General features: G+C 60.3%; 1 protein-coding gene across 1 annotated transcript in view; it reads right to left on the bottom strand.

Moving 5' to 3' along the window:
* The window catches only part of Sdc3 (syndecan 3), a 39,130-nt gene extending 16,506 nt beyond the window's left edge, over nucleotides 1–22,624 (bottom strand). Inside the window, exon 1 of the mRNA XM_042695664.1 lies at nucleotides 22,481–22,624. Coding sequence (XP_042551598.1) covers nucleotides 22,481–22,624 — 144 coding nt within the window. The remainder of the gene's footprint in view (nucleotides 1–22,480) is intronic.
* Between the last annotated feature and the right edge of the window lie 886 nt (nucleotides 22,625–23,510).

Genomic DNA, 23,510 nt, shown 5'->3' with positions numbered 1-23,510 from the left:
AGCCCTCACACACACTCCTACACACGCCCCCATGCACAGGCCTGGTCCCTGACTTACATGTCACTGCTACACACTGCTGCCTTTACCTGCAACACAAATCTATCTTCCCTCCTTGCACTCCACGTGTGCACACACAGGCCCTGTGGGAAACTAGCACCTGCCACTGCCACCCCAGGGCAGATACACAGCGGCAGCACCACCACACAACCACCACCGAGGGCTTCCAGCCTCCCGGGGCCCTTCCCACGGCCAGCCACTGAGGATGCGGCAGTGGAGGGAGCGCCTGGCCTGTGCCCCCCATCACAGCCCACAGATGCAGACACTGAGACCGGCTTAGCAGAGAGGTGAGCAGGGGGGCCTCTTCCGAATGCTCTTGCCTGCGCATCCCTGCACACGCCGGCTGAGCATTCTTACACAGTCCCACTCACGCCTGCACCGCATGGAGCCAGTCACACCCACAGCATGCCCTCCTGCCGCCACCTGCCACCCCTCCTTGTCTCTGACTTGGCACCCACCTGACAGATGCAGACACAGACACACACACACACACACACACACACCCCAGCAGGTGTGTGTACACACACCATCAGCTGAGAAGCAGCAACCTTTCCAATAAGCCGACACCCTGCCGTCTCTCCTCCTAGCCACAGGAGCTGAACCACACCCCACCGTGGCCGGCAGTCGCCAGGCCTTGCTGCATAGGAGCAGCATAGGAGCAGCTGGCCGCGGCCCAGTCTCCTAGGGCTGGGGTGGGGGAGGGGCCGGTCAATGTCAATCATCTCCCACCGCGGCCTCCGTCTCAGCCCCCTCCCAAGCCGCCGGCCGAATGTGGGGGTCTCTCACTGCCCTTCACGTGGGCAGCTTGCCGGGGGGGGGGGGGAAGCGGGGGGCGGGGACAGCACAGCACAGAGGCCAAGGCAACCCCATCACTCAGTACCTCACTTCCTCCTCTGAAATGGGGGTGGTGGGAGCAGGCAGCTCAGAGGAGTTGCCATGCTAATTAAATAGGATCGTAGGATGGTGCCGGCAACAGGTAGAACTCAGCAAGAGCAAGCGAGCAGGGAAAATGAGCACAGCCCTGGGTCTCATCCATCTCCTGTTCGCATCTCTCCCATCAGGTCCCATGTACCTGAGATCATCATGGCCCAGAGAGGTTGGGTGGCACTGCCAAGGCCACACAGCAAGAGAGAGGTCAGAGAAAGAAAGGGCGAGTTACAGACAGACAGATACACACACACACACACACACACACACACACACTCACACTTACAAATTAGGTCAGCTGGCAGGGGGCCGGGAGCCCAGCAGCCCTGTGCCAGGCTTGTCAGGCCAAAGCTAGACCAGAATCAAGTGTAATTAGTTTTGCCGGAGCTTCCTTCCCCTCATTACCCAGACTTGGGCGCCAATGTCCTGGTGACCAGAAGAAAAAATTGTGAGCAAAGACTGGGATCCCGGCCTCAGGCTCAGACAGTCTAGGGTTCGAGGTTGCGCAGATTGCTCCATCTCTCAGAGCCTGTTTGGTCCAGTGGGAATAAGGATCACTCTGACTTCAGAGAGCCATTGTGAAAAGCAACGGGGTTCGTGTACCCGAAGCAGGGCTGGCTGCTCGCTCATTTCTGGCAGGTTAGCTCCAGGACCTGTGTTACCAGGAGGGGACCTTTATTTTAGGCTAAACAAAGCCCTAGAAATCTGGCTCCCTCCCCCACTGATTTAGACACTGAGGTGGAGAGTGGAGAGAGCCTTGCATTTGCTCACCCGAGAAGAGGGGTGAGTGGATGGGCTGGAATCGGGCCCCGGGAGCAGCACTCAGAGAAGGAAAGCCATTTGTCTAAAGACACACAGTGCAGCTGACTAGCTCCAGAAGCAGGCTCAGCACTGGGGTGGGGGTGGGGTAGGGGAGGCTCACTGAGTTTTCTGGATCCTTGTAGACTCTGTCCCCAAAAGGCCCTCCGTCCGTCCTGTGAGAACTCGGTGCCCCTTACGCTTGGCAGTTCCACCCTGGAGACCCAGAGGATCACAGCAGGAATGTGGGCTGGGGCCAGGCTCCCTGGCAGCCAAGGGGGCAGCACAATGGACGGCCTGGATGGGGACAGAGACACCTCGGTCCCCACCCCTCCTGGCCACAGCTGTCCTGGCTGGGCACAGTGCCGTCCCCCCCCCCCCCACCTGCCAGGAAGGGAGTCCCAGAGCCTCCAGCCAGCGTGGTGGGCCAGGGAGGCGCAGGGCGAGGCGGCCAGAGAAGGCGCCCGATGACCTTGACAGTGCCCTCTGCAAACAGAGCCAGACCCCTGCCCCACACCCCACACCCACACCCGAAGGCCATCCCTCCCCCCGCCTCCGCTCCCCTTCACCCACAAGGCAGCTCAGACAGCAGCACACACAGCTCTGGGCCCTGGCATCCTGGCCAGGGTCTCTGCAAAGCAAGTTCTGGCAGCAGAGCGTCCCTTCCCACCATGGGTCCAACCTCCCTCCACCACCTCCTCTGCCTCCCATCCTCCCCAGGCCCCTCCCCACCAGGCATCCTCAGTGAGGCATCAGCCCAGCTCAGAAGGCCAGACCCCTCCCCCCCACACAGACTTCCTCAAGCTCATTTTTCCTCAGCTCCATTTGTAAAATAAATCAAGCCTGTGGCACACTCAGGACCTTTCTGAGATGCCCTAAAATTTCGTCCTTGGGTTCCAGAGATCCAGGACAACTCTATCCATATCAAATGGTAAAGAGAAATAGCTTACACACTCAACACCAGGGGACTGGTTAAATGGAGGCACAACCATCATGTGGAGTAGTATGCAGCTGTCAACAGTGCTGGTGTCGCACACCACACTGCCTATCATGTCTTTAAATGGCCAGAGCCTATCACTGAATTATTATTTTTTGTCTGTTGTAGGGCTCGAACTCAGGGCCTATATATACTGTTCCTGAGCTCTTTGCTCAAGGCTAGAGCCTACTACTTTGAGTCACAGCTCCAGTTCCAGTTTTCTAGTGGTTAGTTGGAGAAAAGAGTCTGATGGACTTTCCTGTCCAGGCTGGCTTCAAGCTGTGATCCTCAGATCTCAGCCTCCTGAGTAGCTAGGATGACAGGCGTGAGCCACTAGCACCCAGCTTGGTTTTCTTTTTAAAAAAAAAAAGTAGGGGCTGGGAAGGTGGCTCAGTGGCAGAGCGCTTGCCTCGCATGCCTGAGGCCCTGGGTTCGATTCCTCAGCACCACATAAGCAAAAAGAAAAAAGCCGGCAGTGTCACTGTGGCTCAAGTGGTAGAGCACTAGCTTTGAGCTGAAGAGCTGAGGGACAGTGCCCAGGCCCAGAGTTCAGGCCCCACGACCGGACCCCCACCCCCAAAAAAAAGTATTTCGAAGAATATTCAAGGGTGGAGAAACAGTGGCTGCTGACCTGCACGAGGGCAGGTGGCCCGATGGCTGGGGAGGGGACGGGCATCCCGGTGGGTATTGAGGAGGGGCCTGGTTCTGGCAGGCTGGACTGTGTGGGTACAGGAGACTGGGTAGGCAGCTGTTGGGTGACTGTGTCTCCAGCCAACTAGGCCTGCCCTGTCTGGTGGAGGAGGTGGTGGGGCCATCTGTGCCATGGACCAGAGTGTGGTAGCCAGATGGGCATGCCAGGGGAGGGAGCCAGGCCCCTGGCCATGGCCGCCAGCTCCCTCCCAGCCCCGGGTCTTTCCCTCTGCTGTCAATTTCTACTGGAGGGGTGGCACACAGCCCAACCAATGTCAGGGAGAAGGATGGAGGAGTTGTGGTTTTCTTCCTCTCTCTCTCTAGAAAACCAGAGTGCACCAAGTCTCAAAGAGGAATGTAGTAATAAAGGTGCTGTGAGCCCTTGCTGGAAAGTGCAGAAAGTACAGGAAGGTACTGAGATAAGATGAGAAAGGGCCTGCGTCCTCCCTCCCCAGAGCTACCGGGCCTTGCAAGTGCTCCAGCTCCAGAGTTCACTTGGGCAGCAGGTGCATTCGTGCAAGTGCTCCAGCTCCGGAGTTCACTTGGGCAGCAGGTGCATTCGTGCAAGTGCTCCAGCTCCGGAGTTCACTTGGGCAGCAGGTGCATTCGTGCAAGTGCTCCAGCTCCGGAGTTCACTTGGGCAGCAGGTGCATTTGTGCAGGAACGGCTTCCAATGTGCCTGCGACCCACTGTGTAAAGTTCCCGGTGGTCCCAGCGTTAATGGCCAGCACTCACGGGCGCTGGTACTGTGTTGCATGCCCGGCCTCGGCCCCCCAGAGGGGCTCATTACTGCTTCACCTTGAAGGACAGGCTGAGAGTTGGTGTTCACCCAGGCCACACAGGCACTGGGAGGGTAAGGGGGGGCAGAATAATCTAGTGAGCTCCCCCTGTGGCCCTGCTGCAGGATGCTCTTGTGCATCCTCTCTCACACTGTTCCTGGGCTACTGGCCCTGAGCCGATGCCAAGGAGCAGGACCACCCATGGAGGCCTGATTTTCCAGACCCACTCAGCCTGTCTTGCTTCCTGGGACATGCTCCCCGCCATCTCTAGGTGAAGAGTTAACCAACACCACCAGCACTGATGGAGTACCTACTGTGTGCCACGCTCCCCTCAGAGACCCAGACAGTATCCAGACGAGTGTGTGCTCCCGGCATCTCTTTGACTGATGGGATGGGAGGTCGCACACATACGAACCACTTCCCTGGCCCAGGCTAGGGAACGCCACCCCCAGGATGCTGTCACGGAAGAGGGGGTCACCAGCCTGTCCCCCTGGCCCTGGGAAGCAGGATCCGAGACGGGAGCGCGTCACTGCCAATCGCACGCAGCCTTGCTCCGTGCCTCTCCCAGACACCGGTCCACGGATGCCCCGGTGGGTTAGGACAGCCCTTGGGCCCACGCCTTGTGTCTTCCTCACAATCTCCTTCCTGGTGAGACAATTACCCCCACTTTACAGAGGGACAAACCAAGGCTCAGAGAGATGAAGCAAGCAGCCCAAGATCATGCACCTGCAAGACCCAGGTTCCAGCCCAGGATTAGCTGACTCCTTGTGCATACCTCCTCCCAGCCCTCACCAGGGAGCTGCTGGGGACGCCGGGTATGCTGTACAGACTGACTAGCGAGGGGCGGGGCCCGGGAGTGCATACAAGCAGGTGATTGGACAGTTGGCCCTGCACAGGTGAGCAGCCCCGCCCACCACCTCAAAACACCCATCCACAGGCGCCTTTAGGTTTGTACCTCCAGCCTCCATGACCACCCTTGCCTATAAACACGGGTCCATGCCGGCCTGGACGATACAGACTAACCAGTGTGAAGCCAGGTATCCTGGCCTGGCTTCCTGCAGCCAAACTGGTACCTGGTAGAGTCCCTCCCCCTCACCATGCTCAGTTTCCCCTCCTACAAAATAAATATGATGGTCTGAGGCTGCGTGATACAGCTGGCAGCTAAGGGGCAGTTACAGGAGCCAGAACACGCCAGTGTCCCCACTCAGAGCCGCCTCTCAGGTCACGAGGCCCCACCCCCACCCCAGGTGACCTCCACCCTGCTCTGTAGACACAGGCCGATCCTCAGAACCCCCACTGCCCGCAGTGTACATGTGTGTTCTGTCCTGTGTCTGGTCTGAGTCTGGCCCCAGGGCCTGGGCCAGTGCCCAGGTCTGTGTGGTCACTCCTGTGTCCCAAGACCAGGCTATTTCTGGAGCAGGTCAGACACCACTAGTGTTTGTTCAGTAAGTACTGGGGTTGAGGTGAGCCCCACACCCTCGCTTCCGGCTCCATTGCTGAGGGACCCCGGCCAGTCCTGCCCTTCTCGGACCCTGTGTCTCCCAGTATAAGACCAGGCATGGGTCGAGGGCTCCCCTCTGGCCCCCTCCAAAACCCAGCCATGAGGACGACACGGAGTGATGGAGACGGAGGAGCAACAAACTAATTCCAGCGGGCTCTATGCAAATCGCATGCAAAAGCACGCAGTTTGGAGGGCAGGGCCCCATGGAGACTCCACTTCCGGCTGTTTTACACCCACCAAGCCCTGGCTGCTGCTGACACTGTCACAGGTCAGCTGAGGTGGTCCTTATGCCTAAACAGAGGCTGAGGGGCTTTGCCAGAGCGCAGTGAGTCAGCTGGAGGTTGGATAAGTTAAAAAGAGGGGATACAGGCAGGGAAGGAAGGAGCCAGTGGCAGGGAGGGGCTAGGAGATAGATCCTGGTTCCATGACGGGATTATACACCCAGAACCAGCCACAAAGGCTAGGGGCTGGGGAGGGGGGCGGGGGGACAGGGGGATCCAGGTTGGAGGACTCCATTGTCCGATCTCAGCCTCCTCTCAGAGATGGCCCAGCTCTCCCAGCGGTCCTGGGAGGCCCCCAGCCCTGATACCTCCCCAGGCACACAGCCAGCCACTTGAGACCATGGCAGGCCCACACATGCACCCCACAAGCCCTGCACACACATACACACATGCACGACACACATGCACACGTGCATACCATACATAGCTGTGTGCATAGCCTCTGAAAAGTGGGCTGGGTTATTTATAATCATTGTGTACTCACACCTCCAAGCCTCCACCCCCACCTCCCACCCAGCTCTGTTCCACTTCTAGGGACAGAACAGGCCAGCCTCAGATGATCTGAACTAGACAGACCTCTGAGGTTCCCATCACCGTGGTCCAGGAAAACCGTGGGACACAGCAAAGGACTCAGAAAGAACGAGGGGCAGAGACAAACAGCTCTGGCACATGTGTCCCCGGGGCTGCCTCCAGCCCCAAAGGAAGAGCCATGGGGTTCAGAAGAGAGGACTTGGGGGCCTCTCCTGGGAGTCAGACGAGTTACCAAAGTAAGTAGGGTCTCTGAGTTAGACTTCCTGGGTGCAAATCCTAGCCCTGGCCTTCAGCAGCTGTGTAGCCTTGGGCAAGAAACTCTACCTCTCTGAGTCATAATGACAGCACTTCTGAAGGATGAAACGAAATGATCCAAACAAAGATATCGGTCCAGAACCTGACCATCTCTCAGCTTGGCAACCCAAGGCCAGCTGCCTGCCCAGAGACTCAGTTTCCTCATTGGAAAATGGGACAGCAACCCAGTCCAGAGAGGCACAAGAACGAAGCAGTGGCTCTGACCACAGCCCAGGGCTGGCAGGCAGAGTTCTTCCTCTTTTCCCTGGCCGGGGGCGGGACAGGGTGTGATTCCCACCACCCCAGCATCTCCCCACAAACCCTTTACCTCCTGTCCCTGGGCACCTACCGAGTGCCTGGCAGCACGTTCCACGGGATCATGCTGCGGTGCCTTCTCCACCACCCTCCAGAGACTAATCCCTCCCCCGTTTTGCAGCAGTCCCCTGCCTCGCCCCATGACGGTGCCCCACACCCACCTGAGGGATGAGCAGAGGCAAGAAGCATTGGAGACTTGGTCAAAAGGATGAGCAACACCAGACTGGCAGGACCCAACCACCGGTGGGATGTGAAGCCACTTCAGAAAACCCAGCCAGCAGCTCCCCTAAACGTTAAACAGAGCTTCCATATGACACCACGTGTGCCTCTTTCAGAAAAACAAGAACATCTGTCCACATTCCAAAAGAAAAAGAGCCAGGTGCCAGTGGCTCAGCCTATCATCCTAGCTACTCAGGAGGCTGAGATCTGAGGACCGAGGTTCAAAGCCAGCCTGCGCAGGAAAGACTCTTATTTCCATGAGACTCTTACTTCCAATCAACCACCAGAAAACCGGAAGTGGCTCAAGTGGTAGAATGCTCACTTTGAGCTGAAGAGTTGAGGGACAGCACCTAGGTCCAGAGTTCAAGCCCCATGACCGACAAAAAAGAAAAAGAAAAAGAAAGCACAGGTAGGAAGATTGTGGTCTGTGACCCAGGTAAAGAGCACAAGCCAAGACTCTATCTGGAAAATAACCTAAAACACCCAGGGAGGGAGAGGGTGGCTCATATGTCAGAGGGTCTGCAGAGAAAGAATACAGTCCTGGGTTTAACCCCTTCCTGCCAAAAGAACAAAGAATCAGTTACAATAATAAACTCCATACCGAATGGCTTCATCAAATGAAATGTCTGGGATTTGGCAAATCACAGGACAGAAAGCAGATGACTGGTGGTCAGGGAGAAACAGGGTATACAGACAAGTCTAGGGAGATGTGTGTGTGTGTGTGTGTGTGTGTGTGTGTGTGTGTGTGTGCGCGCGTGTGTGCATGCATGTGCACGTGTATGTGCCAATACTGGGACTTGCCTCAGGAGAAGCTAAGCTTATAGGCACTAGGGTTTCTTTTCAGAGTGATAAAAGTCTTCTGAAATTGGGGGTGCTAGCATAACCCTGCAGACACACTGGGAGGCATGGGGCCACAGAGAACCTAATCCAAGCCCCCTCGCAGTGTGGCCACGTGGACAGGGAGTTCATCCATGCTTCGTGCTTTACACAGGTGCCACTGTGCGTCCTTGTTCTCATGCTTTGGGGAAACCGCTCAGTAAAACCGCATCACCTGGACAATAGCACCATGACACTGTAAGTGATCATGGGCAGGTAACAGAGTGGGGGATGTGCCCACCCCATATACAAGGGTGCAATTTCAAACTGATGAGCTGGGCTGGGAAGGTGGCTCAGTGGTAGAGTGCTTGCCTCGCATGCATGAAGCCCTGGGTTCCATTCCTCAGCACCACATACACAGAAAAAGCCCAAAGTGGCGCTGTGGCTAAAGTGGTAGGGTGGTAGCCTTGAGCAAAAAGAAGCATGGGGCCTGAGATGCATGGGGACTGTGCCCCGGCCCTGAGTTCAAGCCTAGGACTGGCAAAGAAAAGCCTGATAAGCAGAGAACACAGAGGAGAGGCGCACACAGGCTCAATGCCGACGCATGGAAATAAACACCAGGAAATGAAACGTCTTTTTCTTTATGGCTGTTTTTTTTCTTTTGTTTCTGTCGTTGGTTGGTTGATCTGTCTTTGGGAGGGTGGGGGAGGCCCAGAAATGGAGGGACAAAGTGAACAAATGCAGCCGTGGTCCGCACTAGACACTGGGTTGAACTATACAACTTGTGGGTGGCATGGGAGGAGAAAACGGGGAGAGAGCGAGGGAAGGGGTGACAAAAAAATAATAAAAAAAAATTTAACAGATGAGATGTTTATTTGTGAAATTTTCCATTTGCATGTTTTCAAGCTGTGGCTGAGTGCGGGCGACTGAAATAGTGGGAAGACAAACCAAAGGGGGTGGGCAGGCAGGGTGCTGTAAATGGCAAACCTGATGTTGTTTAAAGAAGGTAGCAGCCAGGGGCACCTGGCTCACGCCTGTCATCCGAGCTACTCAGGAGGCTGAGATCTGAGGATCTCGGTTCAAAGCCAGCCTGGGCAAGAAAGTCCATGAGACTCATCTCCAGTGAACCACCAGAAAATCGGAAGTGGTGCGGTGGCTCAAAGTGGTAGAGCTGAAGAGCTCAGGGACAGCGCCCAGGCCCAGAGTTCAAGTCCCATAACAAAACAAAAAAGAAATGTCAAACTGAGGCTCAGAGAAAGGGGCTCTTTCCTGAAGCCGCACAGCAGGGCCTGGACTTGAACTCAGATCCTCCTGAGAAGCGGAGTTCCCTGTCTCATTCTGTCCCTCCTCCCCAATTTGGGCATCTCCCCTGCCCAGCCCTTACCTGTGGACCGGCAGCCCTCGGCGGGTCGCTGCCTCTCTGTGCCTGGCAAAGGCTGCGTGTGAGGTGTGCCGTGTGCCTGGGCTGTCCCTATTCTGTCTGATGGCTGCAACCAAATGGAGCCACTGGACAGGGCCTGGCTGCTGTTTCAGGGGTCCCGAGGCCCCCATGGGCTGCCCTGAGGGGTGGGAAGGGGGACATGTCCCTGCCAAGGAAGAGCAGAAACATGTGTGGACCCTAGTGGTCAGATCCAGGCCCGCCTGCACCCAGCTGGCTGTGGGTGTATGGGGCACCAGTGCCAGGCCCACCCCGCACCGCGGCCCACCTCGATGTGGGCCACAGGCACCGGGCTCCAACCCGGCCAGCTGGCAGCTGCCGAGCCCCGGGCAGGTTTCCATCCTGCACTCGCAAAGGCCGGGCCCCGTCTGTCCCAAGGGCTGAGCGCACACCCCAGCCACCAGGTGCTCTGGTCTGGTGCTCGGCAGCCCCACACCCCCACAGCTGAACCCGAGGTGTGACCGCACCCCCAGTCCTCTGCCTCCGACTGGTTATGAAGGAGTCAGGTGACCTCACAGAGGCTCAGGCTGCAGGGCACGGGGCACAGAGGACCTGGGGGAGGGGGGGCTAGGAATGACTCAGGACCACCCCCATCCCCTACCTCTGGCTCCCAGTGAGGGGGTGGTGCATGGAACCAGAGGAACCCCAGTGCCCCACATCCTCTCATGATACGCCACCAGTCCTGTAGGGCTCAAGGGTATCCCCATGTCCTACCAGCCCCCAGCCCCAGCCCACAGCACAGGTTCTCCCACAGAGCTGAGGGGGACCCCAGTCTCCTGCCCACACATCCCCTTCCACCAGAACCCTCCCTCCTCCTCACCGCCATGGCCAGGGCTCTCGGCTTCTGCCACCTGACCCCAAGCACACCAGCTATATCCTCTCCCTCAGAGAACAGAGCCGGGGTGAGGACAGCCCAGATGAGAGAGAGAGAGAGAGGAGAGAGGAGAGAGAGAGAGAGAGAGCACATGTCCAAGGCCTCACCTAGGAACCTTCTCTGTAGAAGGCCGTGTGTGCCAGGGGACCTGGGATGGATGGACACAGAGCCAGACATCACTGGGCAAGATATGTGTCTAGGACTGTGCTGCTCCCCAAGCTCAGGACACAGGGGAGGGCCTGCACCCCTGTGTCCACCACGCCCCCTTCCCCACCCCGACACACTTCCTGGCCCCTGAGCCCCACGCCTGCCCAAGGCCAGGGACTGACCAGTAGAGGCCCGAGCTCTGTGGGGACACACGGCCTGCGCGCCCCTCCCCTGGGAGACCCCACCACGTGCCACACCTGCAGCACCCCCCAGCAGAGCAAGCTCCCCCAGCCTCCCCCTATGCTGAGCCACCCTGACTCCGCTGGGAAACGCTGGCACACTGCCATGATGGGCACAGCCACCAGGGTCCCCCCCCCCCCCGTGCCTCCAAATGCCCCAGGAACTCGGGCCCCCTCCTCACAGCAGCCTCTGCGTCCTAGTGCTCAGCGCTGTCCCTGGTGTTCACGCATCCCGGCTCAGGCCTCAAAGCTGACCTCTCTCGGTTAGACCTCATCTTTCTACTTCATCGGAAGTGTGCCCGGCGCCAGGCTCAAGCTCATTACGCTAGAAGGTTAAGATTTGAGGATCAAGGTTTGAAGCCAGCCTGAGCAGGAAAGTCCATGAAACTCTTAGCTCCAATAGATCACCAGAAAGCTGGAAGTGGAGGCATGGCTCAAGGGGCAGAGCCATGTGAAGGAACAGTGCCCGCTCCCAGGCCCTGAGTCCCAGCCCCAGTGCTGGGCAGGGAGGGGGAGGCGGGGTGGAGAAATAGAGAGGGGAGGAGGCCCCAGGGTTTAGAAAGAAGGCTCCTGGTAAAGAGTGTGGATGAGGTGGCCGGTTCAGGGGGGACCTGCCCGTCCTGGCCTCTCTCCCTCACTCCCCTCCTCCCATCTGCCCCTGGGGTTGAGGACATCACACAGAGCCCACCCTACACAGGAGTGGAAGAGGAGGGGACAGAGCCCCGCCCCTCCACCCTGGTCTTAATCACCCAAGGAGGCCAGATGACCAGCTGCCCTGAGCCCAGGCTCCCCGGGCCCTGGGATTAAGACCTGGGATTAGGGGCAGACACGGCCCAGGCAGCTCGGAGCCCTGGCTCTGTGTCTGTGTGTGCTCAAGCACGTTGGGGTGTCTCCAGGCCAACCCACATCCACCCGTGAGCACACACCTGGGGGGGGGGGCTTAGACGCCCATGCGGGGCTAGACCTGGCCACGTGAACACACGGAGAGGGGCGTAGGGGTGTCCCTGTTTCTGTGTCTCGCTGTGCACACTTCTACATATGCCTCCCGGCCTCTCCCACCATCCTCCATCCCCAAGGAGCTGCAGGTGGGAAAGGGAAAAGGTGTAAGACACCCCTCGGTGTAAGACAGCCCCCCAGCCCTGTGCCTCCGCCCAGGCACGGGGCAACACCCACACACGTGTGTGTGCAAAACACGACCAGACCCAAGTCTGGACAGAAACACGCCCGGAGCCACCTGTGGGACAGCCCAGCTCCTCCACCCAAGCCCGACCCCTCCGGATGGGCCCAAACGCCCCTGTACCCCACCTCTCCTGAAAACGGGGCTTAGCTTCCAGAGGACAAGCCAGGGCGGGACCGTCATCTGAGAGCTGTTGGTCCCCACTGCCACCCTGACTCAGGGCTCAGTCTCACAGGCCAGGGTGGGCTCTGCTATGGGAGTCGTGCCCTCTGGACCTAGACCTGAGTCTAGGGGAGTCCTCAGGTCCCGTCCCACTGAGTCACAGAAGAGGAGATGGGAGGCTCCAACCAACCAGAGAGGGCTGGAGGGTCTCCAGGCATCAGAGCAGGAGGAGGGAGACGGGAAGGCGAGGAGGGAGGGAGCGAGGGAGGAGGGAAAACTGCAACCAAAGCTGGAAGAGGAGGGGGGAGGAGGAAGGAGAGGGCAAGATGGGGTCCAGAGGGGTCCCGGGCCCCCTTCTCCTCTCCACCCTCCCCTTCAGTTACCTGAGGCCAGACAGGCGCACCCCTCTAGCTGCACTCCACTCCCCTCTTCTCCAAGCTTGGAGGGTCACGTGGGGGTGGGGAGAGGGAACAAGGTGTGAGTGCAGGGAGAGCTAGGAATAAAGCAGACTGAGGAGTGTGAACAGAGAGAAACAACGTAGCAGTGGGGGGGGGGGAGGGGGCTAGGTACCTGCGGGTTGACGGGAGATGATGTAATGCAGGATCGCAGCTGTGAGGGAGGGTGGGGGAGGGGACACAACCCCTGGGGGGGGGGGGGCAGAGCCTGTGTGCCGTGGAACAGAATTAGGGCTTGGCAAAGAATCAGAACTGGAAGAGGTGCGGGAGGGAGAGGAAGGACAGAAGGAGGAGGAGGAGGGGGAGTCCAGGGGGCTTGGGAGCTGGGAAGGGACACCCGGGCTGGGCTTGGGAGGGGAAGAGGTTTCTGGAGAAAGAACAGTCTGCGGAGGAATCAAGCCCACTGGTGGGCAGGAGGGAGGGAGGATGGCCTGTCCTGTGCCCACCAGGCCTTGGTGGCAGGCAGCAGAACCAGCCCCCCTGGGCAAAGGGATGAGGTCCAGGAGCTACACTGGACACACGGAGGGGCACGGACTGGGCATGAGGGTATGGGTGGGGCGGTCAGGGAAGGCTTCCTGGAAGAAGAAGTGAAACTGGGCCTGAATGCTGGGCAAAGCAGAAGCAGAAGAGACCAAATACCGTATGGCGAACGGAGCCCTGGCCAGGGCTCGGGAGCTGTGGCGTGTAACCTGCTAGTACTTCAGGCAGCAGTTTGCTGCTCGGGGCTTCAACTTCCTCCAATGTACGGACTCGAGACGTGAAACCAACGCACTGACCTCAGTTTCTCCTTGGGGACAATAAGCAACTTGGACAAGAGGATTTCCAAAGCTCCATGAGCTGCTGTCATTTCCAGTTCACCTGTCCCCAGCCTGGGCTACCCCGCCTCAGCATAGGCCCAGCCTGGACAGAGAGCTGCCCCCATGTGGAGGTCAGGGCCCCCATCCATTCCTGGCCTGCTCCAAGCAGCAGAGGCAGCTTCTGCACAAGACAGGACCAGGCCACGCATTTGGGGCTCAAATCCCAACTGGGCCACTTGCTCTGTGAGCCCGGATGAGTTGTTCACTTCTCTGGGCCTCTTTCTCCACTTTGGGTAAAACCAAGGTATTGGTATCGGATGAATTGAGGGGTTGCAAAGTATGAACTGAGGGTTGTTTTTTTTTAATAGGTTTTGTTTTTGTGCCAGTCCTGGGGCTTGAACTCAGGGCCTGGGTGCTGTTCCAGACGTTTACGCTCAAGGTTCTATCACTTGAGCCACTGTTCTACTTCCTGCTTTTTGGTTATTAATTGGAGATAAGAGTCTCATACCCAGCCAGGCTTTGAACCACAATCCTCAGATCTCAGCCTCCACAGGAGCTCATAGGTGTGAGCAACACCTAGCAAGGTTGAACTGAGCTTTCACATGAGGCAAATGCTCTTCAAGGCATCTGACCCCATTGCACACATCAGCACACCCTCTGCCTGCAAGACAAGAGCGCACCCCCCCCCCACTTAAACCCTAGAGCCAGCAGGGTCATCCCTGTCCACTGGGGTCTTCCATGTGTGGTTAAAGCACAGGGCCAGGCCCCAAGAGGCCAGGCCCCAGTGGATGAAACAATATACTCATGGGAAACAGTACCCCTACAGACACAGTGCTCCCTCCCGCACTCCTGCACCCTCTAGCTCCTCAATACACCATGAGCTTCCCACCTCTGAGTGCCCGCTGCCCCTTGCTGAGTCCCAGAGTGAAAGCCAACTCCTCAGTTTCCCCATTCCCGGCTTTACCCACCTGGAAGCTTCCTGAGGTCAGGTGGCAGCATCCACACAGGACAGGCACACAGCAGATAAGTCAATGCAGGGGTGGGTGGGGTGGGGGGAAATGGCAGGTCAGCACCACAGTAAAGACTGGGACCCGGTCCTGGACTCCTGCCCAGCCCTCAACTGGCCTAGACCTAACCGATCATGCCCCTAGTGTGACTGGAGAGGTCACCAAGCTCTTCTCCATCCAATGTGGAGAGGCTAGGGGGAGTCACCTGTGAGATGACAATCATCGCAAAAGTTCATTGTGAAAACTAAGCAGCCAGGCGCCGGTGGCTCACACTGGTCATCCTAGCTACTCAGGAGGCTGAGATCTGACCGTGAGACTCTTATCTCCAATTAACCACCAGAAAACCAGAAGTGGGAGAGCACTCGCCTTGAGCTGAAGAGCACAGGGACAGCGCCCAGGCCCAGAGTTCCAGCCCCATGACTGACAACACAAAAACAAAACCAAACAAACTAAGCTTTTAAGTCGTGGCTGACTGGTTACGGCGAGGGCGCACTTCGTAAGCCAGGGCACAGCCTAACGCGTCAAGAACCGCCATCACGACCCCAGCTAGAAACGGAGACTGGCTGTGGGTTGAGAACCATCTGCCCGCCTTCCTCGCTGCCAGTGGCAGGGCTGCAGTCTGCCCCTGATTCAGAGGTTGGGGGGCGGGGGGGGGGGGGGGAGCAGCTCCTCCTCCTTCTCCACGAGGCCCAGAACCTCACACACCACAAAGGCACCTCCCAGCCTGGCAGGACACCTGGCACAGCCCAGCTCCCACCATCCCCAGCACAGGGCCCAGCTACCACAGGTGCGGCCACCCTGAGCTACGCCAGACCTTGACACCCCAGCAGAGCTGGGCCCACTGCTTGGCCCAGGCCCTGAGCGCGTGCCCTGGAGCGACAGCACCCAGCGATGGAGCGCCGTGGCGGGGAGGGGGAGGGGACAGGGCCTGCCTGGGCCTCAGCAAGCACTGGCTGCATCACTGCTGTCTTCACAGCCACCTGTTCCTTACTGTCCCCAACACGGGGAGCGCATGGTGAGCGCAGGAAGCAGGTGGGACTCCGCTGCACACACCCTGGCACAGTCCAGCCCGGGAGGCCCAGTGACCTGAGGGGTGGGCAAGGACCTCGCACCCCCTCTGGCACAGGAGAGGGGCAGGTGCACGGGCCCCAGGGGACCCCCCCCCTCCGCAGAGGGCCTCCCCTCTGCTCCTAGGATCCTGCTGGGCAGGGACGCCCACCTCCCAAGGCCCTCCAACAGCCTAACATACCAGCAGTGGAATTGGCAGTGCGTTTGCTGCAATTAGATTTCCCAGCTCCTGCTGGCAATTGATTCTAAATGACTCTCATTAAGTCTGGGCTGGCAGGCAGGGTGGGGAGCAGTGGGTGGGGGCCTGCTTGGTAGTGTGAGGGAGCTGGAAGACATAGGGTGGTGCGGGCCGAGATTGAACCCAGGGAGAAGCAGCACTGGAAGCGCTGGAAGCCCACAGCCCATCCCAACACAAGGATGGTACCTTCATCAGAACCCAACACCCCCAACCCCCTCCCCCTGCAGAAAACTGAGGCCCTACAGATGTCATGACAGGACCAGCAACAGAAAAGGGGGACAGGATTTTAGAGAAGTTGGGGGAGGGAGCAACCAAACATGTGACTCTGCCTCCCCTGTCCTCCCCCACCCCCCATACCGGCTGTGTGATCTGAGGTGGCGGCAAGACCTCTCTGACCTGCTAGATGGGGGAAGGCTGCCAACCTGGGAGAGGGGTCTGAGGTTCACTGAGACACCGAGGGCACAGAACCAGCCCTAGCCGGGGTGCTAAGCAGCTCCCCAAATCCTCCCACCATCGAGGGCCTACCTAAGGTCAGATCACCAGCTCACTGCAGCCAGGCCTGGGTGAGCGGCAGGTGAAACACAGCCCAGGTGCTCCTGGCCAGGAGCACTGAGGGAAGCAGCTGGTACAGCCAGGTCTTGGGCTCAAGCTGCGTACAATCAGGTCTGTCTGGAGACCCAGGACTGCAACACGGGCTCCAGTGTTGGTGCCTCTCACCCTCTGCCCCCAGGCTGGACCGAGGCTGCCCACCACGGAAGAGAACCCAATGCCCGCAAAGTGAGCCCTGCAGGCCTCTGATCTGGCCTGAATCTGGAGTCCCAGCTCAGTGCTTTCTGTCAAGACGGTCCTCGGCCTCGGTTGTGCTGAGAACCACCCACGACCATGCCCAAGTGGTTCCTATGGGTAATCTTACCCCTGACCCCAAAGAGTGGCTCCCGGGCAAGAACAAGAGTGCAGGCAAAGATCAAAAGCCAGTTCAGGGAACTGGGAGTGTGGCTTGGTGGTAGAGTGCTCGCCTAGCATGCACGAAGCCCCAGGTTCAAGTCCTCAGTGCCACACACACAGACAAAGCCAGAAGAAGCGCTGTGGCTCAAGTAGTAGAGAAGCTCAGGGACAGTGCCCAGGCCCTGAGTTCAAGCCCCAGGACTGACTAAATAAATAAATAATAACCAGTTCCGGTAAAAGGAAGAAACACGCTCTGGCAGAAGGACCTCCACTGTTTATTTAACTTTTTCAGTTTTACTTTATTAGCCCATAGTATTCACCCCCTAACAACCCAGAGACCCCATTTTAAAGAAAAGACCAAACTAGGTGCCAGTGGCTCACATCTGCAATCCTAGCTACTCAGGAGGCTGAGGTTTGAGGATCATGGTTCAAAGGCCAACCTGGGCAGGAAAGTCCATAAGACTCTTAACTCCAATTAGCTACCAAAAAGCTGGAAATGGAGCTGTGGCTCAAGTGGTAGAATGCTAGCCTTGAGCACAAAAGCGTAGGGACAGTGCCCCGGCCCTGAATGCAAGCTCCAGGACTGGCACATTTTTTTTTTTTAATTAAAAAAGAAGAGACTGAAGCTCAGCTAGGTTAAGTGAATTTGCCAAAGTCACACAGCAAGAAACTGGAAGATCCAGGATTTTCACCCTAGACTAGTGGGCTCAAGGTTCTTCCCTGTTCCTAAAGTTGTACCCTTAAGCTTGGAGGCCCCAGACATCAGCACCAAGGACGGCAGGGGGGCAGGGAGGGTGGGTGGAAGGCAAAGCCTCGCAGGCAGGCTGGGGTCATGGAGGGTAGTACACAAGGCCAGCATGGGCAGTCTCTGCCCTCCTCCCTCAGCAGCCAGGTAGGAGTGGCCTGGGCCGCTCAGACTCCCCTGTAATCACAGCTTCCTGTTTGGCACTGAGACTGGGCCTAGTTGGTGGGGGAGGGGAGCGGCCACCCCTCTGCCTGGGCCTGGTCTGGACAGAGGGGGGCCGGAAGTGAAGGCTCCCTGGCCTGGAATCTTGGGCGGCTGAGAGCCAAGACCAGTGAGCTGTCTGCCGACAGGCCCGGTGCTCCCGGAATGTGGAGGAATGCTATGCCCGAGGAAGTCCACAAGGGTCCAGGCCCAGCCTAGACTCGGCTCTGGCTGGCATGGGGTTCAGGAGGCTTGGAGGAGCAAGGGGCTGGGCCTGGGCAGCCCGTAACCCTGGCCACCCTGCCCCTTCCAGACACAAAATCACAGGGCTCCAGGAAAGCTGGGCTGCAGCCCAGAGCCGCAGCAACTCGGTCCCTGCCAGACACGGTGGCAGCACCCTGGTGCTCAGCCCACAGGCCTGCCCTGTGCAGCCCTGGCGCCTCTCAGCCCACAGCCCTCGCCTGACGCACAACGGGACCCTGCCAGCCTCACGGCCCCCAGCTGCACGGCGGGGGGGGGGGGGGGCAGGGGGAAGGCAGCTAGAGAGTCCAGCTTCCTTCTGTCTTTGCACATCAGGCACCATCTGAACCTTCTATCTGTCCAGGTGCAGCATGGACCCTGGGGTCCAGTGCGTTGTGTGAGCATTGCCACTCGGGACTGTTAGGGGTCCCTGCATGCTGTCTCTCTCCACCCACTCTGTCAGGCCAGAGAAAATCTTCAAGGCTGCAGGGCCAGCATCCGGAACCCAGGCTCCACCCAGCTTTCTAAGGGTCAGAGGAGGCCAGGGCAGCCCTACCTGCGCACTGGGCACTGTGCAGAGTGGGCCCCCAACGCTGGGGCGGGGGCGCACATGGGTGGGGGGGAAGGGCGCCCTGGGGAGGGAGCTTCCTTGTCCAAAGACTCTGAACGCTTCCTCTCGGTGCTACCTGACCACGCGGTGCTGACGTGAGCCCCTCACACACAACCTGCACAGTTCACAAAGCTCTCTCCCACCTCGGCCCCCAGAGTCCTCAGAGTCACCCTTTTATATATGCCACAGTCTGAGTTGTAGAATGAGAGCTGCAAGTAGCTCCTTCTCCCCGTTTTCAACTTGCCACTTAACATAAAGACATTGCCAGAATTAGAGAAGAGACACCCTGCCAGCTAAAAAGACAACAGTATCTCCTCAGTGGGTATGGTACCAAATGCGTGTAATCCCAATGCTCAGGAGGCTAGGGCAGGAGGATTTTGTGCTATTTTTTTTGCTTATGTGGTGCTGAGGAATCAAACCCAGGGCCTCAGGCATGCAAGGCAAGCACTCTACCACTGAGCCACCTTCCCAGCCCTGGCAGGAGGATTTTGAATTTGAGGCTAGCCTAGGCTACATAGTAAGCTCTGTCTCTAATAGAAATAATAGTTACAACAACAACAATAATAATAGTAATAATGGAACTGGCTTGCTAGCTCCTATCATCCCAGCTACTCCGAAACAGAGACTGACAGAATGCAAATTTGAGGACAGTCTGGCCAAAAAAGTTACCCAGTCACCAACTCAACAAAAGAAAGCAGGCATGATAGTTCACGACTGTAATCCCAGCTATTCAGAAGGGACAGGCAGAAGAATGGCCCCCTGACAAAACTTGCAAGACACTATCCAAAAAATAACGGAAAAAAAAAAAACAAAACTGGAGACATGAATCAAATGGTTGAGCATCTGACTAACAAGTGCAAAGTCTTGAGTTCAAATCTCAGCAGTGAAAACAAAATTACAATGAACACACAGACAGTAGTTAATAGGAGGATCATGTTCCGAGGAGGGAAGCCCCAGAGAAATGAAATAAATTGCCTCAGATTACACAGCAAGAGGGTGTGGAGTTGGGGCTGTGGCCAGGTCTTGCCTCAATCCAGCTACTCTGGTTGTGCCTGGAAGCGTGTCACTTAACTTCTCTGTGCCTCAGTTTCCTCATTTGTAAAATGGGGGTTCTGATCATGGATCACTCCTGCGTCATCTTATTATGAGTGTCCTCAGGACCAGATAACAAAGCACGTGCTGAGGTGCTCTGGGCGGGCAGGGCTGCTGGCAGCCCAGTTTTTTAGCCCTGAGAGGTGTGGAGCTGTTCCAAGCCCTGCCCGGCCCTGCCAGCCGAGAATGGAGACTCCCAGCCTCCTGTCCCCAGATGGCCCAGTGGGCTCCAGCCTTCAGGTACCCTACTGTAGCCTCAGGAAAATGGCCCAGCCCTCTCCCCCAACAACTTTGGGGGTAGGAGGGACACTGGCTGCCCGCCCTGCTTGGAAGAGCCTTCTCCACCTCCTCCCAGGGAGGTGCGTGACCCTGCTCACTGCTGGCCCAGCTTTTCCCAGAGCAGCCCCACCCTGGGCCACCCTGGGGACACGGTACCCAATCCAGCTGAGCTCACCTGCAACCAACCCCGACACAGGGACCAAGAAGAAACACACCCCGCCCCAGAGAGCAGCGGGCCCCAGCTTCTAATCCCAGCTGGGCGCCTCCCAAGCAGCCACCACCCCACAGCTGTCCCCTGACAAGGATCTGTCCCCAGAGGGCAGAGGGGCAGGGCAGAAGCTGCCTCCTCCAGGACACCCTCCCACGCCACTCACCCAGGGGACCCCAGGTCCCACAGTGGGTGTCTGCAGCCCAGGGGCAACCACCCTACTGAGGGTCAACTCACAACCTGGCCTGCAATAGTCCCGGGTCCCCCACCTTCCACGGTTACCCTGAGGACAGCCCTACCAGGCAACCCCACCCCCAGCCAATCAGAACAGCCTGCAGGGGGCGGGGCGCTGGATGCAGAGAGGAACAGAAGGGGTGCTGAAGGACCTCCCCACACACAGCCACCTTCCACTCCCCATCACAGCCACACACTGCACATTCGCGGGGCGCTCCAAGCTTTCCCTCCACTCCCACACCCCCATTTCTCAGAGGAAGCAACTAAGGCTCCGAGAGGCGAAGTGACCTTCGTTAGCCACACAGCCACCAACTAGAAAACTCCTGCCATGGGGAGGCTTCAAGTCACACTAAGCAGCACACACAGCACTGGCCTTCCAGACCTGGACTTGGGGAAGAACGTGTCCCATGCGAACGTGTCCGGGAGGACGTGTCCTCTGAAGACGCTGTGGGGGGCCCTGGTCCCCTGGTCCCTCAGGACAGATGCTGGGATTCCCCACACTCACCACCCACAGCCCGAGGAGACACGTGGCCTCCTCCCCCCGCCCCCGCCCCCAGCCATCCATCCCACACGCCCTGAAGGCTAACAGGGCGGACCAGGGGTCATCTCGTCCCTCCGCTCGCTCGAAGCCAGCCAAGGCCCATCCCAGGATGTCCTCGGAGCCCCCGCCAGCCTCTAGTCTCGGGTGCCACCCTCTCTTGGCAGCATCCAGGCAACCAGGCTCCACCTCTTAACCCTCTAACTCCCAGGTGAGAGGCAGGCAATGCCCTCCCCCAGCAGCCTGGCCCCTGGGGCAGCAAGCCACCTCCTCCGGACCGTACCCTGCGCCCCACCCCGGCCCACCTGATGCAGGGTGCTCACTGCCCGTGGAGGCCCCGGGTCCCCCCACACCTCCGGAGGCCTCAGACTCTGGCCTTGCTCTTGGGTGGAACGGACCTCCAGGGGCTAAAACATTTTGTCCCCCATCCTCTGCGCTCCATTCCCGAGTGCTTCGGTCCCATTCCTCTGGGGAGGGTGTCAGCACCCCCATTTCACTAAGGGGACCCCAGGGCTCAGACAGCTAGGATGACTTGTTCCCCCAAACCACAGCACGCATGGCTGTGAAGCCAGGACTGCCGTTCCAAGCCTTCGGTTTGTCTTTTTTTTTGGAAGGGCCTCTTAAAACGGCCATGGACGAGGTGACCCCACACCCGGGGGAGGGGGGGCTCCTCCTCGCCCCACTTGTAAAACCTGGACACACCAGGCACCCTCCGCGGGTCTGCCCCCAACTTCCCACAGCCGGAGGAGCCTGGGGGTCCGGGAAGCCACAGAGGAGCCCCCCACCCTCCCCACACACACCTGTCCCCACTACAGAATGGCCGCTGGGCTGGCAATGGGGTCCCCCAAAAGGGTGGGGTCTTTTCAGCCTGGCAAGAGAGGACAGCATTGTTCCTGGGGTGAAGCAAGGGGGTGTGACCCAGAAATCTCCAGCCCACCGCCGCCAGCACAGAATCCGGACGTGTGCAGTGTGGGGGGGGGTGAGCTCGCGGGGGACCGGGGTCCCCCACAGGGACGACCCGGCTCAGCCCCACGGCCGTGCGCCCGCTCGGCCTCTGCCCGCGCACCCCTCGGGGGCCCCGGGCCCAGCCACGCGCGCGTGGCACGCCCGCACGGACACGCGCGCGCACACGCACAGCGTCCACAGCCCGGCACACGCGCGCACACGCCCACCCAGGGGCCCCCCCACGGCCAGGGCACGGTGGGGGCGGGGCGGCCCAGCCACGCGGGGCCGCGGCCTCCCCGCGCTCCCGCCCCGCAGGTCCCGCACCCAGGTCCCCCGTGGGCGTGCGGGGTCACCGCCCCCCCACCCCGCGGGTCACCTTCACGATCACCCCCTCGCCGCCCTGCCGGCCGCTGTAGGGGGGGAGCCGGCGATCAGCCCACGCGCGCCCCCCACCCGGCGCGGGAGCCGGCCGCGGAGTGCGCACACCCACGAGGCCCGGACACACCCAGCCCGGCCCGCACGCGACCCCGCGCCCGCCAGGCCCTTCCGGCGCCGCGGGGACGGCGAGGGGACCCGACCCCCACCCCAACCGCCCGGGCGGCCGCGGAGGGCGGCGCGGGGCCCGCGGCGGGGGCCGGGGGCCGGGGAGGCACTCACCCCAGCGGCGCGCCCCGCGAGCAGCAGCAGCAGCAGCGGCGGCAGGAGCAGCCCGCGGGCCCCGGAGGCGGCGGCGGCGGCGGCCCCGGTCCCCGCGGCGGCCCCGTGGGCGGCCCCGGCGCGGCGCGGCGGCCCCGGCTTCATGGCGGCGGCGCGGGCGGCGGCGGGGCCTTTGTTCCGGCGCGGCGGGGCTGCGCGGCGGCGGCGGCGGCGGCGCTCGACGCTGTGGCTCGGGGTCCGCTCGGCCGCCGGCTCCGCCTCGCTCGCGCCGCGCTCGCGGCTCCGCGCCCACAGCGGCCGCGCCCGCAGGAAGCGTGCGACGCCGCCGCCGCCGCCGCCGCCGCCGCCGGGCCGCCCCCCGCGCGGGCGGGGGAGGAGGGCGGGGCGGGCGGAGAGCGACCCCCGGCCCCGCCCCCGCCCCGGGGCCCCCCAACCCCCCGGCCCCGCCCCCGCCCCGGGGACCCCCCAACCCCCTGACCCCGCCCCCGCCCCGGGGACCCCCCCAAACCCCCTGACCCCGCCCCCGCCCCGGGGCCCCCCAACCCCCCGGCCCCGCCCCCGCCACGGGGACCCCCCAACCCCCCGACCCCGCCCCGAGGACCCCCAACCCCCGCCCCCGCCCCGGGGACCCCCCCCCAAACCCCCTGACCCCGCCCCCGCCCCGGGGACCCCCCCCAAGCCCCCTGACCCCGCCCCTGCCCCGGGGACCCCCCCAAACCCCCTGACCCCGCCCCCGCCCCGGGGACCCCCCAAACCCCCTGACCCCGCCCCCGCCCCCGCCCCGGGGACCCCCAACCCCCCCGGCCCCGCGCCCCGCCCCGGGGGCCCCCCAACCCCCTGACCCCGCCCCCGCCCCGGGGACCCCCCAAACCCCCGCCCCGGGGACCCCCAACCCCGGCACCCCGCCCCAGGGACCCCCCCCAAACCTCCGACCCCGCCCCGGGGACCCCGGGAGACCCCGCCCCAGGGACCCCCCCAAACCCCTGACTCTGCCCCGGGGACCCCGAGAACCCCTCCCCGGATATCCTGC

Source organism: Dipodomys spectabilis, unplaced genomic scaffold (genome assembly GCF_019054845.1).
Source record: "Dipodomys spectabilis isolate Male_0828 unplaced genomic scaffold, ASM1905484v1 ptg000188l, whole genome shotgun sequence".
Classification (NCBI taxonomy): Eukaryota; Metazoa; Chordata; class Mammalia; order Rodentia; family Heteromyidae; genus Dipodomys; species Dipodomys spectabilis.
This window is presented reverse-complemented; position numbering and strand designations above follow the sequence as displayed.